Source organism: Ursus arctos, unplaced genomic scaffold (genome assembly GCF_023065955.2).
Source record: "Ursus arctos isolate Adak ecotype North America unplaced genomic scaffold, UrsArc2.0 scaffold_27, whole genome shotgun sequence".
Classification (NCBI taxonomy): domain Eukaryota; kingdom Metazoa; phylum Chordata; class Mammalia; order Carnivora; family Ursidae; genus Ursus; species Ursus arctos.
In genome coordinates this window covers 6816387-6832363 of record NW_026622952.1, presented here as the reverse complement: position 1 = coordinate 6832363, position 15977 = coordinate 6816387, and the positions used below count along the sequence as shown (strand labels likewise).

The 15977-nt window shown below is 43.6% G+C and overlaps 1 protein-coding gene across 15 annotated transcripts in view; it reads left to right on the top strand.

Moving 5' to 3' along the window:
• Window positions 1–15476, top strand: part of TACC1 (transforming acidic coiled-coil containing protein 1) — a 111788-nt gene extending 96312 nt beyond the window's left edge. For 12 of the 15 annotated variants that reach the window (XM_026508305.4, XM_048226206.2, XM_057303529.1 and 9 more), the window contains 7 exons: window positions 650–775; window positions 2346–2422; window positions 4047–4090; window positions 5652–5812; window positions 6762–6868; window positions 9512–9632; window positions 10715–15476. In XM_026508305.4, coding sequence (XP_026364090.2) covers window positions 650–775; window positions 2346–2422; window positions 4047–4090; window positions 5652–5812; window positions 6762–6868; window positions 9512–9632; window positions 10715–10783 — 705 coding nt within the window. In that variant the 3' untranslated portion in view covers window positions 10784–15476. Of the gene's footprint in view, window positions 1–649; window positions 4092–5651; window positions 5813–6761; window positions 6869–9511; window positions 9633–10714 lie in introns of those variants that run through there. The other 3 variants (XM_044387494.3, XM_044387495.3, XM_057303528.1) reach the window with 2 other exon arrangements.
• The last annotated feature ends 501 nt before the right edge of the window (window positions 15477–15977 follow it).

The following is a 15977-nucleotide window of genomic DNA, read 5'->3' as shown; positions in this document are numbered from 1 at the left end:
TCGTGCTGTCCACCTGACAGCATCGCTGGGCAGGGCGGGACGTCACTACAGAGCAACTGAAGTTCCTGGTGGCCCTGAATCATTCCGGGGGTGGGGGTAGGGGAGTCAGCATTCGGATGTGCTTGCCATTTCTGCTTCCTGAGGCCTGAAAGTTACTAGTCCATTTTAGAAACATTTCCATCCAAAGTGACTAAGGAGGTACATGAAATTATCAATATGTTTAAAAGTTGATACTTCAGTATGTTTAAAAGTTGATACTTTTTTTTGGAAAAGTTACGTGGAATGCATCATCCCCAGAAACCCCCTGAAAAATGAGACATTTTTCCTTTTCATGCATGTGATTCTTTGGTGACCGGTCACTGTGACAATCACACTTTCTCCTTTTTGGATAAGAAGAAAACTTCACTAGGCTCTCTGTTAAATGGAAGTTAACTCGCTCTCCCAACCCCCATGTTCATTAGCGTACTTTTTCCTTTAGATAGTACTGTAACTAGATTTTTTTTTTTTTAAGTTTCCCCTGCTGTGTTTTTGTCTTCAAACATGTTTTTTAACATTGTAACCGATTGAGTAATGAGGAAGTTATTGAAGGATGCTTGGGGTTAGGAAGCTGAAGGCTGAAGGTATTAAGTTTAACTTCTTGCCCCCGCAGGGACTGTTGGAGTCCTCTGTGGAGAAGGCCCCCGTGTCTGTGGCCTGTGGAGGGGAGAGCCCCCTGGATGGCATCTGCCTCAGTGAATCAGATAAGACAGCCGTGCTCACCCTCATAAGAGAGGAGGTAAAGGCCCTCGTGTTCTGTCCACTTATCACTCCCTGTCTTTGTGAAGCCCGTGCGCCGGCAGGGAGATCCCATCTCTGTTGGGCTTGTGTTTTCCCCGCTGGAAGTTCTGATTTCCTGCAGCTTGTGTAGCTCATAGAAAGGGTTCCCTGTAAAACTCTCATTGGTGCTGGAGTCCCGGGGAAAAGCTGATGCCGCTTCTTTATCTTTGAGCCTTGAAGTTTTTTAAGTATCAAATTCTGCCAACTCTTCCCACATATGTAACTAAATCAGTGCCTTCGTTTAACAGACTTGCAATAATATAAAATTGCTTCCCGCTTTGAGCCATTCTTTAATTAAACATATCAACGCTTCCTTTCCTGTGTCTCTTGAACAGCCTCTGTTCAAAATAGATTACTGCTGGGCCTCTTCTGGGTGATCAGAGAAATATGGAAGATGCAGTCGTGTGCTCTTAGTCAGTTACCACCCTCTCCCGTTATATTTCTGTGCTGTATTTTATGTGTTTGGTTTGTGTGTTTCTTGATGATTCCACCTTTTTTTTTTAAGAAGGGAATTCCCTTGGTGTAGCAATGTGATTTTTATAATACAGTGAGAGTAGTTAAGAACCTCATATAAAAGTCTTTTAAAGCTTTAAAAAATAGCATTAGATTCTTCATGAGGGATGTCAGCTGATCCCCTTGTCAGAACTTGGGAGCAGTGGTGAGGCCTACCAGAATCTTATCAATGAAAAGACGACCTCACCTCCCTCCCGAGAGTGCAGTGATGAGATGACCGCCTAATGGAGCAGAGCAAGGATGTGCCTCGTCCCCTGAAGCAGACGGGCTGGCTGTTAGGTTCTTGAGATTCTGGTTAAAGGCACCAAAAGAAAGACTGTATCAATTAGAGAGAAGCATGGAGAAGTATAATAAAGGGAGAACAGCGATGCCCGTCTAAGCTCTGTTCAGGCACGTGGAGTTTGAGGTGATGATTTAGCAAGGGCATCCCAAACAGGGATACGGGTGCTGGTCCAACGAGCAAGAGCCTGCCGGCGATGAGCTACAGGTGCGTCTGGCTGGAGGCTTTGAGTGTCTGAGCCCCTAGTTATGACTCCGTTCTTATCAAGCAGTCAGAAATCTCTGTAGAAAGAGGATGTGCTAGTCATGCTAATGGTCTGATGCTGTCGTAGTTCTGTTTCTTATGCTAAGTACGATTATACTTTGACTAAGGTGAGCCTCTGCCAGGCCAATGGCTCTTCCTCTGGGGCCCTGTCCCAGTCATGGTTCTGGGCCTGCAGAGCCAGACCTGGACCTGCGTAAAGTTCGCAGAGATTGTGATTATCACTTGGAACTTCCCTGGGAGATGTTCCGTTCACCTCTACTCTGGGGGCTGCATCTCCATCATCCCGTGTGGCAGAAAGGACATTTTCCCAAATGCTTGTGAGCATTACCCACAGATGTTGGGGCTTTATATTCCCAACGTAGCTGGAATGTCTGGGGATGGACCTGGCTGTGTGTTTCCAGTTTCCAGTCTTAAAGTCAAACTGTAATGGATTCAGGAGGTAAAACCAAGCTTTATCTCTATTATAATTTAGATAATCACTAAGGAAATTGAAGCAAATGAATGGAAGAAAAAATACGAAGAAACCCGACAAGAAGTCTTGGAGATGAGGTTAGATTAGAGGTTTGGGGGAGGGGTTGGGTACCTTTATGCATTATTAGATTTAGTAGTAATCTAAGTATTTGCTTACCCCAGAACCAGCTGTTGAGAACTAGATGCATTGATATTTGCATCTTAATTTGTGATTGACAGTGTTTTTTAATGAGTGCTGCTCACCAGTTATTCAAATAGTGTAGCTTCCTGTGGGTTGTTGAGAACATTACAAGTAAGCAGAATCCACAAAATTCTCATCTTATGAAGAGACATCAATTTATGTGAAAAAATCCACTTACACTACAGGATAATAAGATTTATTGACATATTCAGTTATGGAGGCATTGTAATTCATACTACTTTTCTAAAATCAGTGATTCATGATGGCTTCAAATTTCATAACCACAAAATAGATTAGAAAAGCATGTTAACAGGAAACAAAATCGATTGACCTTAAATTGAAATCTTTTTATTTTTGCTGCTCATTCCCTAGAAAGGAGAATTAGAAGCTGTGAAATAATTAAACAGCATCAAAGAAGAAGAAAAAAGCATAATTTATACACTGGTACAGTCAGCACTTGAATGATAAAGAAGCATTTTATTTTATTTATTTATTTATTTATTTTTTAAGATTTTATTTATTTATTTGACAGAGAGACAGCCAGCGAGAGAGGGAACACAAGCAGGGGGAGTGGGAGAGGAAGAAGCAGGCTCATAGCAGAAGAGCCCGATGTGGGGCTCGATCCCATAACGCCGGGATCACGCCCTGAGCCGAAGGCAGACGCTCAACCGCTGTGCCACCCAGGCGCCCCGATGAAGAAGCATTTTAATTATGCCCACTCGAATTGTAGCTCTTATGTTATTCGCTTTGTGAGCATTTACTGGGCGTGAGGTCCCGTGCTGGGTGTGGCGGAGAGGAGGGGACAGCCCCTGCCCTTAGCTTACAATGGCCGTCGGAAGAAACACAGACCAAAGTGAGGGGCACCACCAGTGAGGGGCGGGGGAGCTGTCATTTCTCACCGAGGGGTCACGGGGAAGAGCACTCATCTCTCTGGACAGGGTCAGGGAAACTTCACTGCACTTCGCCAGAAAGAAAGGTTAACACGACAGGGTGATCTTTAAAGTCTTTGAATAACTGAAATGCTTTTGGAACTAGGACAGTAAAACGGACTGGATCAGAGAGCACAGACTGCCCAAAAGGGTGGATGGGGGCCAGAAAAGCCTGAACTCAGATCAGACTCCTTAGGAAAAACACCAAGAATGTCACTTATTTTGTAAAAGATTGATTTGTCCAGGCAAAATTAATGTATTGCCTTGAGGTCATTTACAGGAGGTGCAAAGAGAAAGTGAAGGCAGTTTCTATAAATAGAATAAAATAAATCGAATGGAAGCCTTGTTAAACATAAAATCTTCGGAAAAACCTTTTTGAACATCAACAAATCTTACAGTAATATATAGATATAAAAAGCTCCAAAGCAGATAACTGGGTTATATAAATTTGTTCATTTGAACATCATTCACATATTCGTTGAACATCATATGCGATGTTCAAATGTTCATTTGTTAATGTGTTTAATTGTTTAGGGCAGCATTTCTCCAACTTCCATTGAAAATTCTCTTCTGATAATCCTTTTTTTTAAAGGAAAATTGTGGCTGAATATGAAAAGACCATTGCCCAAATGATTGGTAAGGACATTTTTTTTTTTTAAGGTTTTATTTGTTTATTTGAGACAGAGAGCACGTACGGGCGTGAGCGGGGGAGGGGCAGAGGAAGAAGGAGAGAGAGATTCTCAAGCAGACTCCCACTGAGCGGGGAGCCAGACTTGGGGCTCAGTCTCCCAACCCTGAGATCATGACCTGAGCTGAAACCAAGAGGTGGATGCTTAGCCCACTGAGCCACCCAGGAGCTCCTGGACTTTTTTTTCTGTGGTGTGACCCATAGGTTCCCTAGGTGATTCCGAATACAAGCTCCCATTTGTCCCTCGTTTAGATTCAGCTGATGCTCACTGTTTGCAGTGGTTCCGTTCTACAGAGTTGCCACAAACACTGAATTAGCAAATACCAAGCCATTGCTTTAGGGGAAGTACAGAGCGAGGTTCCTGCGGGGCCCCGACAGCTTTGTCAATACGTAGCCTTGTCTTCTGTATTCCTGTTTAAAGACATCTGGTTTAATGTCGGTTCATTAACATTGAACTCATGGCCCGCAGTGCTGTAGTTGGTGCCCGAATGAAGGTGATCTCACGAAGGCATTTTCTCCCTAAGGCACATCGCAGCCTTCTTGCTCTTCGAAGCCCTCGATAGCACTTCCCCGTGGCACTCAGGGACCAGTTTAGACGGCAAAATCACCCACAGAAAGCACAAAGACGCAAAAATCATGATACTAAATAGACTAAAAAGGACACTTGTTTACAGTGTGAAACAAGGAGGCAGCGTGTCGCCCGGTGCAGCCTCAGCCAAGAATGTGACGTCAAGTGACATTTTTTGTCACTCTGCGCGTGACCGGGAATGCACCACAAGTACTGATCTGGGGTTTACAAATAAACATTAGCAAGGAGATGAACTTGCAAATAATGAGCATCAGCCGTAGTTAGGTTCATTTGAGAGGCTAGCAAACGCTTGAATTCTGTGAAAAACCCGCCACCTGGCACCCAGAGTGTTGATGACCTACCCGCATCATCAGTAACTCCTGGGTGGGCTCTTCGTCGGCGTGCAGTGTCCTTACTCTGGTGCAGTTTGTACTTTTTCCCTGTACGCGACGCACTGGGACCTTTTATAAAACGACAGTGGTTGGTGCTCCTGCATTGAATTTAGAAACGACTCTGCAGCCAGTATCGTCAGGACTGACTGCCTGTCTTTCTCTGCTTAAGCGCTGATGTCATACTTTCTACGGTCCACATCACCTCATGCCTTCCCAGCGTAGGGCCTCTGCCACAGCTATTCTGATGCTGGAATATTCTCCTGCCGGGTAGCTGCATGGCTCCCACCCTCAGCTCCTTTGTGTCCCCGTTCAGAACTTTCCTCTGAGAGAGGCCACTCTATTTGAAAAAGGAACCCCACTCCTCTTGTTCCGCTTTGGTTTTCCCCCATCACTTGTCACCATCCGAATCCCCCTCTAACGTAAGTCCTTGAGAGGAACTTTGTTATGTCCGCTGCTGGGTCCCCTACCAAGGATATGGCTTAGTCACAGAGGACAGCTGATAACCATCTGTTGTATGAATCTGCCCTTACTTTTGATTGTGGTTCACAGAAGATGAACAGAGGACAAATATGACCTCTCAGAAAAGCTTCCAGCAACTGACCATGGAGAAGGAGCAGGCCCTGGCCGACCTCAACTCTGTGGAAAGGTCCCTTTCTGATCTCTTCAGGAGATATGAGAACCTGAAGGGTGTTCTGGAAGGGTTCAAGAAGGTAGCATGTCCTTTTCTTTTTGTCTCCTTAGTAGTGTATTTTCTACGTAATGGATCTTTAAACATATATGCCAGCAGTGTGGGTAGCCTTCTAAACAGGGGCTTGGGGCCCATACATCACCCGCCTTGTATCGTCTGTTCCAGTGAAGCTAGAGATTTTCTTTCCCCCTTTCTCTCTCTCTCTGGTGGTTTAGGCATCTGACCCACCAGGTGGCACATCTTGGTCGTCCCCCTTCTGGGTCAGGCCACAGCCAGAGTGTGGCAAGGAGTGTAAGAGTGTGGAACCCCTAGGAGAATTCTAGAAATTGTTTTGATAATTCACCAATTTAATTTAATATTAGTAAAGGGAAAATTTAGCACTGAAAAATTCAGGCTACATATTCCAGAAGAAAATAAGTATAATGTTTCAAATTTACATGTAAGTGGGCATATTTACCCACCTTAGTTGCATACCATCAATAGGACACATGGCAGGGAACATTCTTTTTTTTTTATAGTAAAATAAAAATGAGAATGGCCAATTTACCTAAAATGAGGCTAAGGTCGCCATTTGCTTTTGAGCTCTTTTTTTTTTTTTTTTTAATTTATTTTTTAAGTAATCTCTACACCCAATGTGGGTCTTGAACTCACAACCCCAAGTCATGGACACCAGTGACTCAGCCAGCCAGGCACCTCTGCTATTCGCTTTTGAATGACGGCCTCCCTAAACTGGGTGTATTGGTATAACTGAACCTTACTGTGTTTTGAAAATTTATACATGTAGAAATTATCTAGAATTTCTTCCGTAAGAATTATTTGTGCCTGTTTTGAATTATCAGGGAGTGTAACCTAAAGGCATCTGAATTAATTAGGTTTTCGCAAATGAAAACTCTGGTACATCAGGTTTGTCACTAGTAGAAGAAAAATAAAATGACCAGTTTCTTTTATTTTAAATTGTCACTTTGGAACAGAATGAAGAAGCCTTGAAAAAATGTGCTCAGGATTACTTAGCCAGAGTTAAACAAGAGGAACAGCGTTACCAGGCTCTGAAGATCCACGCAGAAGAAAAACTAGACAAGTGAGAGCTCGCGATAAAATCTGTTTCACGGTTCATGGTGTGGTGGGAAAGTTGAAAAAGGCCAAAAACACCCTCAAGCCTGCTGGGCAACTCCAGGTTGCATTGGCGTGTGTGCACACACGTGCGTTTTATTATTTAATTTTTCGAATAGGTAGATCCTTCACATGGTTCAAACATTAGAAAGAATAAAAAGATACACAGTATCTCTCTCCCACCCCGTCCCACTTCCTCCTCCCCCCCCCACTTCCTCACCCAGGGTATTTGGTCATTAGTTCCTCCAGTCCTTGCAAATCTACTTTTCCCCCTCTCCGTCTCCCCCAGTTTTAAGGAGATAAAGTTAACATAAATCATTGTGCAAGTTTAAGGTGTACAACCTGTTCATTTCCTCTATTTATATATCACACGACAGTAGCCTTAACTGTCACCTCCAGCACACCATGAGATCACCATTTTTTTTTTTTACTGTGGTGAGAGTCTCCCTTTGTTATGCAGATGACAGCATACTTTATTTTTTCTTCAGTTAGCGGTGTAGTTTGGAAATCTTTCCATAGCAATCCATGAAGAGCTTCCATATTTTTCTTAACAGCCATGTAATGTTCCAGTGTGAAATGTGTCATTTGTTTAACCCGACCCCTCTCCTGTGGGACACTCAGGTTATTTACCATCCACTACAAACAGGGCTGCAGTAAGGAACCTTGGATTATTTTCATTGGGCATGCATTTGGTGAGCTGGTTGTATGTTGGAAAAGGAATTGCTGGGCCAAAGAATCTATGAATTTGTAATTATGATAAATGTTGTCAAATTGCCCTCATTCAACTTTCATCAGTTTGTCCCTACATGAAGTATGAGAGCTTCTCTTCTCCCTACAGCTTGGCCAACACACCAGATTTTTGGTTTTCTGCAGGTCCAGTAGATAAAGGTGGCATTTCAGTTTATTTGGGGTGTGGTTTTTTTTTTTTTTTGATAAAAAAATAGAGCATTTATTTTATTCAGTGTAGTTTTGATTGTGTTTATCTTACAAGTAAAATTGAATATATTTTAGCAACTGTCTATATGCTGTCTATAAACTGTCTATAAAATGAATATATTTTACCTTGAATGATTCTATTCTTTGCCCAGTTTTCTATTACCAGTTTATATATTGTATATATAAATATATTATTATATTTATGCACTAAGGATGCCATCCCTTTGTGATATGAGTTGTGAACGGTTTTTCTAATTTGTCTTTTGTCTGCTAGTATTTTTGATATGCGGGAATTTATTTTCATGTAGTGAAATTTGTCAGTCATTTCTTTTATTCAGGATTTTCTGTCGTGGTAACAAAGATCTTCTCTGGGCTGGATATAAATATTCTCCCGTGTTTTCCTTCTAATACTCTTATGGCTTTTTTTTTTTTTTAACCCTTAAATCTGGCACATTTGGAATTTATCCTGGGGAACAGTCTGAAGAATGCTTCCAACTTCTTTTTAACTAAAAAGCAATACCTACTTGTACTTTTGCTATCTGTCATCTTCATATTTGTAAAACATTTCAAGTTCCCCTCTCTCATTCTTGCTCCCAGACGTACTGCTTTCAAAGGTTTATTGTGTATCCTTCCAGTTTTTTCTTTGTGCCTTTACAAATATTACCCAAAATGGCTTTAGACTTTTTTTTTTATAATATCGGAGTCCTAAAATACAAATTTCCTTTTTTACTTAATAATATGTCATAGCCATTTTCCATGTCAAAACATATAGTTCTGTCTAGCTATTTTACTAGATTGTAGGATTATTCCATTCCTTTATTGATGGGCATTTAGATAGTTTCAGGCTTTTTCTGTCGTAAACCATGCTGCAGTGAACATCCTTGTTGCACACAGTTGTGCAAAGTGGGAGTCTTGCTGCGGATACGTTACTTCAAGGGAATCCCTGGGTCAGAAGATGTGTGCATTTTAAATCATAATAGTTGCAACCATATCACCGTCCACAAAGACAGCGCCAGTTTTCATTACCCCCATCAGCTGGTGAGCCTGTCCGTTTCCTTGTATCTTGGCCATCATAGAATAAGATCATCCTGCTTAATATTTGCCAGTCTGATAACTTTTAAAATTTTATCATTTAAATTTGCGTGCCTCTGACTACTACTGAGTTCTTAGCATCCTTTCATCAATTAATTGTCTATTTATCAATTGACATTTATGGCTTTTAAAATTTCTTCTGTATCTCATTAGTAAAGTCACTTTAAGTTCTAGTGTCGGATGTCAGTGGTTAGTGTCCTCACTCTCTAGCTGTGACAATCCTGCAGATGACCCTGCCTGCTATTATCCTAAGTTAAAAAAAAAAATCCAAGATTGCTGTAGAAACTGTCACATGATTCCCTTTTCTAGTGACATATAAATTTTGAACTCACTGTGGCCTGTGAGATTAATTCTACCACTGGTTTGCACCTTGGAAATTTCCTTAGCAGTTGTGTGTCAGTTGAATATTTATAAATTTAAATGGAATGATTTAGGTCACCGACGTTTCCCTTACTGTGTTGTCATTTCTTTTAGTCTGTGTCTCACAGACGTCCGCGGTTAGTATCTTGGTTCCTTACCTATGACTGATGACTAACCAGGTGCTTCTTGTCCCTTTATCCTGCAAACAAAACACCACAAACAGAGCCAATGAAGAGATCGCTCAGGTTCGAACGAAAGCAAAGGCCGAGAGCGCAGCTCTCCATGCCGGACTCCGGAAGGAGCAGATGAAGGTGGAGTCCCTCGAAAGAGCCCTCCAGCAGAAGGTACACAGAGGGTGTGGTGTGACGACCGGAGAGCCACTTGGTTTTCCCTCTTGGCAGTGGCTAGCTTGTAGTGGATTTGGATGAAAGAGAAGCCTTGTCTTTTTGCCCAGACACTTTGATCCAGCTCCTCTGGGAACGGATTCAGGTGGACACAAACAAGGCAGACCATTAATTCCCAGGCACATGAGTAGGAAACGTCCCCAGGCAGGATGCAGAGAGGAAATTGCATTCACTAAAGTTTAGGGGACCAGACGCTTCTTAGGCTGTGAGGCTATCTCTTATTCTTTCTTCTTGTTTTTTTATGTAATACACGAAGCCATCTTGCCCCCGCATTGCAACTTTACCCTCCCGGGGACATGGGCAACGTCTGGAGGTGTATTTAGTTGTCACAACTGGCATCTCATTCGTGGAGGCCAGTAATGCTACTGAACATCGAACAACGCACAGGACAGTCCCTACAACAGACTGGTCCGGCCCAAAACGTCAGTGGAGCTGTGGTTGAGAAATTCTGCTCTATGTAGATAAAAATCAGGTCCCTCTTTCTCAGTATTCGGTGATTCTTGGACTTCATTTTTTTGGTGTGCTTCTGGTGTTTTTCCTACTGTGTCTCCAATTCTGGACTCATGCCTGTGGCATCCCTTCAGCTGGGGGCAAGGGTTTCTACCATGGGGTTTGCTAACCCGTAGCCCGTGTTCCCTGGGATACTCAGACTCCAGAATCCCAGGTCCCTGGAGGTGCTCATGGGCCGAGTGAGGTCCCAGATGCCTGTGTTTGTAACAAGTATTGTGGGTAATTCCTGTGATAACAAGAAAATTTGAGAACTAAGAGGTTCATGGACGAGCTGCAGAGGGCCGGTGGTTACCCTCATCCCCTCCTCAAATGGAGCATGACTTTGTGAACTCAGGAACATTTTTCAGGGGAGAAGTGTCCCTTTCTTTAAAGGGTCTCTGATGTAGAAAAGTTACGAAGCACTGAGCTAGGATGTCAAGGCAGAGCATAGCCAGTCTTCGGACTATTTGGTTGTAATTGTCTTGATCTCAGAATACGAAGTGGCCTACATAACCATGTCGTTTGTCTTTCAGAACCAAGAAATCGAGGAACTAACGAAAATCTGCGACGAGCTGATTGCGAAGCTGGGGAAGACTGACTGAGGTTCCCCCCGTTAGCTCAGCAGATCTGCATTTGGCTGCTTTTCTCTTAACCACAGTTATCTTGCCTTATCCAGGAATAATTGTCCCTTCGCAGAGTTAAAAAAAAAAAAAAAAAAAAACAAGAACTTTAGAAAAGCACATGCCTACTGCTGCCTGTCCCGCTTTGCTGCCAACAAACAGCCCCGGAAGGAACCCTAGAGCACCGCATAGTCCCGGGAGGAGTGGCGTCCGAGCGCTGTCCGCCGACAGGTTTGGTCAGGCTGCTAAGTTTGGGGTCGTGATTTCTCTGTCTTTTGTCCGTTTGCTTTTCTGAGCACGTTGAATTTGGGATTTTGTGGCTCCTGTTTGGGTCATCTGCTGTCCACCACCTGTCTGAATTTTTTGGTGACTTATTTATCTCATCTTTTAAATGTAGTGTTCAACATCAGTGGTTTTATTGGAGGGAGGAAATAATCTGGCCTATTGTTACTTGTAGTTTATAAACAAGAAGGGACTCTGAGTACCCGTTTCTACACACACACACACACACACACACACACACACACGTATGTTTATATATGTGCTGCTGTTTTGTTGTCTGAAGCAGAGTCAGATAAGAGCTTCTCCACACAAGAGTGTATTTCCATAAATGTAAAACCCTGTTTTGAAATAGAGTCGTGGCCCAGAATGCCAACCTCAGAATTCGGGGCATTGAAGGTGCGAAGACCCCAGACTCAGGTTTTACGTCTGGGGGAGACATTTTGCCACAGTGTTTCTTTGCACACTGTTCAGCCCTGACCACGGTGGCCCCTTTGGGGTCAGTCCCCAGACTGCACGAAGGGCAGCGCTGGCAGGACTCCCTCCAAGCCGAGGTTTGGCAAGTCTGTCCCAGAGCCGTTCCGTCTCCTCTGCTTCTATTTGTTGCTATAGAATCAGCATTGACCCTTCATCATCTTTCTATTTCAAAAATGCAAACAAAGTCTACTTGTAAAATTAGGCGATCTCGTTGAGTTAAAACGTAACTGTAATCCTGCCAGCAATTGTAAGGTGAAGAAACAGTTGGTTTTTTACGAGTGTGGTGCATTGTTATTTGGATTTTTTTTTTTTTTAAGGCAAAAAATCCTTTCAAACTTAGTAGAATGTTTAACAAAACGGGCTATAAAAATCATGTGACCCACTCCAACAATCAGCACATTTTAAATATTGTTAAACAAAGGGCATTTGGATCCCGGAGGAGAGGAGTGCAGGGAGCAGAGCCCCGCTCACTAAACCAAATTCCTCAAGCTCTTCCTGGATGTGGGTCAGAGTGATGGGGCCATTAACCCCGAGGCGGAGATTTTCCATGTAACGCCAGTGAACCCCCTTCCATCTGGTAGACAGAACCAAACCCATGCGGCGTCTGAAAGCACTCTTGTCTTAATCTTACACCCTGAAAGTCTTCATGGTGATATGCACTATATTCAGTACATGTAAGTTTTCGTACCTTTCTTGTAAAAACTCTTGCATGATCCAACTTCAGCAATGATTGTGCCTAGTGGAGAACCTCTGTAGATCTTTAAAAATGCATTTTTCTTTAGCAGTGTACTATTCACATGGGTGCAGTCTTTAGCCCCAGGGAGGTCCCTAATGTCCTTTAAAGCTAGAAGTCACGTCTTACCAATATGCATTTATCGTAATTGGTGCTTAGGCTGTATTTTAAAGCCTACTGTCTTAATATTTTGTATAAAAAAGAACAACAGAAATGATCTGTGGTCGGAGAAGTGACTTGACAATCATGTGGGCTCTGAAAGCAGTCGCTGTGGTTCAGTGTGAGGGCGACACTACCGTCACAGTACCGATGACGTGCAAGTGTCTCCAGCTGGTGGAACTGATCTCTCTCAGTCCTCCGCTACTAGGGAAGTTAACTTTGCGTTTTGCAGAAAGAAGCGTTGCTAAACCTTTTTGCTGCTGTGTTTTGGTGAGATATCCATGTTTATTTGTTTTATATTGATCTGTTTGAGGCATGAAAGGCTTATAGCGGTCTCCATCCTAAATCCACAGTCCTCCGTTTAGGCTTCTTATGTATATAAAAAAAGTAGCTGTGTGTTAAAACCAAGGTGACGACAATCCTTCCGTAGCACGCTGGTGGAAGAGACCCCCTAAAAAGACCCCAGTGAATGAGGTTGCCGCGCAAGGACCATGAAAAGGCCCTGCTTAAGCAGTGTCCGCCGCTGGCTTCTCAGCCATGGCCGGTGCAGGGAATGTTCTTCCTCCTCACTTAATAGATGTTCTCCAACAAGAATAAAAATGTAGCTTGTTCAGGTGGCAAATCAAGAGAATATCCTGGGCAGAAGTGTGTTTGTTTTTCTTTAAAAATAAGCAAAAGAAAAAAAAACTTTCAAAGTTCTAAAGAGTAAGAATATAGCCTAGAGTTTTGTTTCAAAGCGTACGAGGGTCATGACTTGTTAGGTTGGCAGTAATAAACCCCGTTGACAAGAGCGGGAAGGGGAGGTGAAAGGAAGCTGCTGTCCCAGCTGGGTGTGAGGGTATTAGGTGATCAGTCTTGTTGAGGCTCTGAACCCAGAGCTATTTCTTAAGGTTTTGACTTTGCCAAAGTGTAGATAGATAGTCTTTATCTAAAAGTATTTTAATGGGAAGATTTAGCGTGAGACAGACTGAACAGTTGGTCACTTGGTTGGCTGGTCAGTTACAGTCAGACCTCCTGAGGTTTACTTAATTTGGAGAAGCTCCTGGAAGCCAGTGACCTGCCCAAACCTTTTGTTCTGTAAAACTGTTCTGGAAATATTGAGAAGCCCGGTTTTCTCACGTGGTTTCTGGCTTCTTCAGACCCAGCCCAAATTAGGAAGTGCAGGAGCACATGACGGTGAAAAACTCTGAGGATCTGGCAGCCTTCCAGAATGATATGGAATCTAAGGGGAGATTTACGTTTCATTTTGGAGGCTAGCTCAAGCTGAGCTTTCTTTCCAGCCGGTTACGCTTCCTTCCTGTCCCACACTTTGCGCCACCCTCCCACAAACACTTAGATGTTTATGAGACAGCCCTGACTGAGTGCTGTTCATATACGGGCAGCACCAGGTGCCCCGAACGTCCCTGGGCTGACTAAGCAGCCAGGGTGAAACACTCATTTTCCATCAAGCCAGGTAACAAGAGGGCCCAGCGGTGGCTCTGCGGCTCAGAATAGAATTACAAAGAGCAGGCCTTGGGAAGTCTGGTGTGCCGTGGTCGGAGATGATTCAGCACACCCTTTTTTGGTGGGGCAGAAGCTCTAACACTCCCTGTTTATTTCCTTTGGTTCTTCACTACCAGCGGTCGCCGGCTCCAGAGTCGTCCACGACCGTCGTCCCTCTGTAGTCCGTGACCGTGTGAGCTTGCTCTCGGATGACGTGGGTTTCTTACTTTATCCTCTTGTTGGCAAGAGAGAAACTAGGTGTTGAAAGATTAAATGATTTAGGCAAAGGATTTTAAAGTAAAGATGTATATATTCTAAAGAATTTAAAAGATAACAGATTATTATTTGCTTATAAAAGTATCAAATATAGTCTGGGAATCCCAGAATGCCAAGCCAAAGGTCTAAGAAGTCATCTTCAAAGATTTTTAGGAAGTAGCATTTTGAGGAGACTTCTGTCCAAAAAGGTTTGACTGGCCTCCAGATTCCAGTGGCTTTAGGAAAGCAATGGATCACTCAAACCTCGGGTCTCCCACAGTAAAGGTAAAGGAACTGATACTCTAGACACTTCTCTCGAAGGGTCTCCTCTGGAAGATGATGTCAAGGGCAGCATTTCCAGGGAAGACCCACGCCCTCGTGCCCAGAGCCAGCATTCTGGAGACTAAAGATTGCACTTTTCGTAGTTCTTTGTCCAAATGCGACCCCATTTCTGTGCCTCTTAGCATGCAGGTAGATTTGGACAAACAAGATTCCTAAGGAATGACTGTATTAACTATAATATGGTTACAGCTATTACATATATATATATATTCTGGTTATAGTTCTAATATGGAGATGTCACGTGTGACGCTGGCCTGTGGCAGCCCAAAAAACGCTTCCAGCTCATTGGAGGAGGCCAGGCACAGAGCTGAGGTGTGGCTCAAACCTTCCCTGTGTCCCCTCTTCACTGTAGAGCTGTGAAGGTATCACTTTGTCCCCCTCTGCCTTTCAGTGGCATCTGAAATATACACAGTGTGTCCTCGTCACGTGGTTAACCCGTGCTCTGTGAATAATTTCCACGTGGACACGGACAGATTTGAACTCGGACACCACGCCCAGTCCCGACACAGGGCCGCCTGCGGGTTACCGGCCCCACACGCAGCCTCCACGCCGTCCTTGTCACCCAGGGGGACGGGATCCAGGCATTCCTTTCAGACTTCAGAGGGAGGAGCAAACCTTTGAGTGTTGCTGTTAGCAAGTGTGTGTTTGCCAGTAGATGCCCATGTGTGCTCACGTGCCAACATCTGCTTCCGCTGCGTGCCCGCGGGCGCCGAGCCGCGTGTGAGGAGCCTCTCGTCTGCAGGAGCGAGCGCTGCATCGACTACTGCTATCAGGATTGTGTTGTGTGGAAAAATCATCTACATAAATTTTATATGCACAGTACTTTCCCTTTTATATGTCAGGTAAATATTTGTAAAAGTTATACTCACACAAATGAAATTATTATAATGATTACTAATATATTTTTTCCATGTTTCATTGCCTGAATAAAAACTGTTTACCACTGTTGGATCTGGGTGTGGGAGTGTTTTTCCCCCTGGTTAGAAGTCATCTTATCCCCAAGTGTGAACATTTATGACAGCCCTGCTTTTCAGAGCTCCATATTTCAATCTAAAAATAGAACAGATGACATTTTCACGGAACTCATTTTGTGAAATTTCATGCCTTCGGTTGGGTATGTAATTAAAACAAACAAACTTTGGAATTCAGACCTTGCCGTATAAATGTCCATGCCTTCGCATCTGTGCAAACAAAGTTTTTAATTGCGTGCTTCTTGGTTTTGCTTAGAGACGGCTTGTCTGCCCTGGCATTTTTCAAGCCCTGAGAACCTAGGTCCCCTCCAGCTCTCAGACTCATTGACAGACGCAGGAGGAGCCAGGACTGTGCAAACATTGCAGAACAGCCCACAGAAAATTGTTCACGTTTTGTGTTTCTTCTAGGTTAAGCCCAGGAAAACCATTTTCAGTACCGGCCTGGCCACCTCTGTGCTTAAAGGGAGAGGGGCCTGGG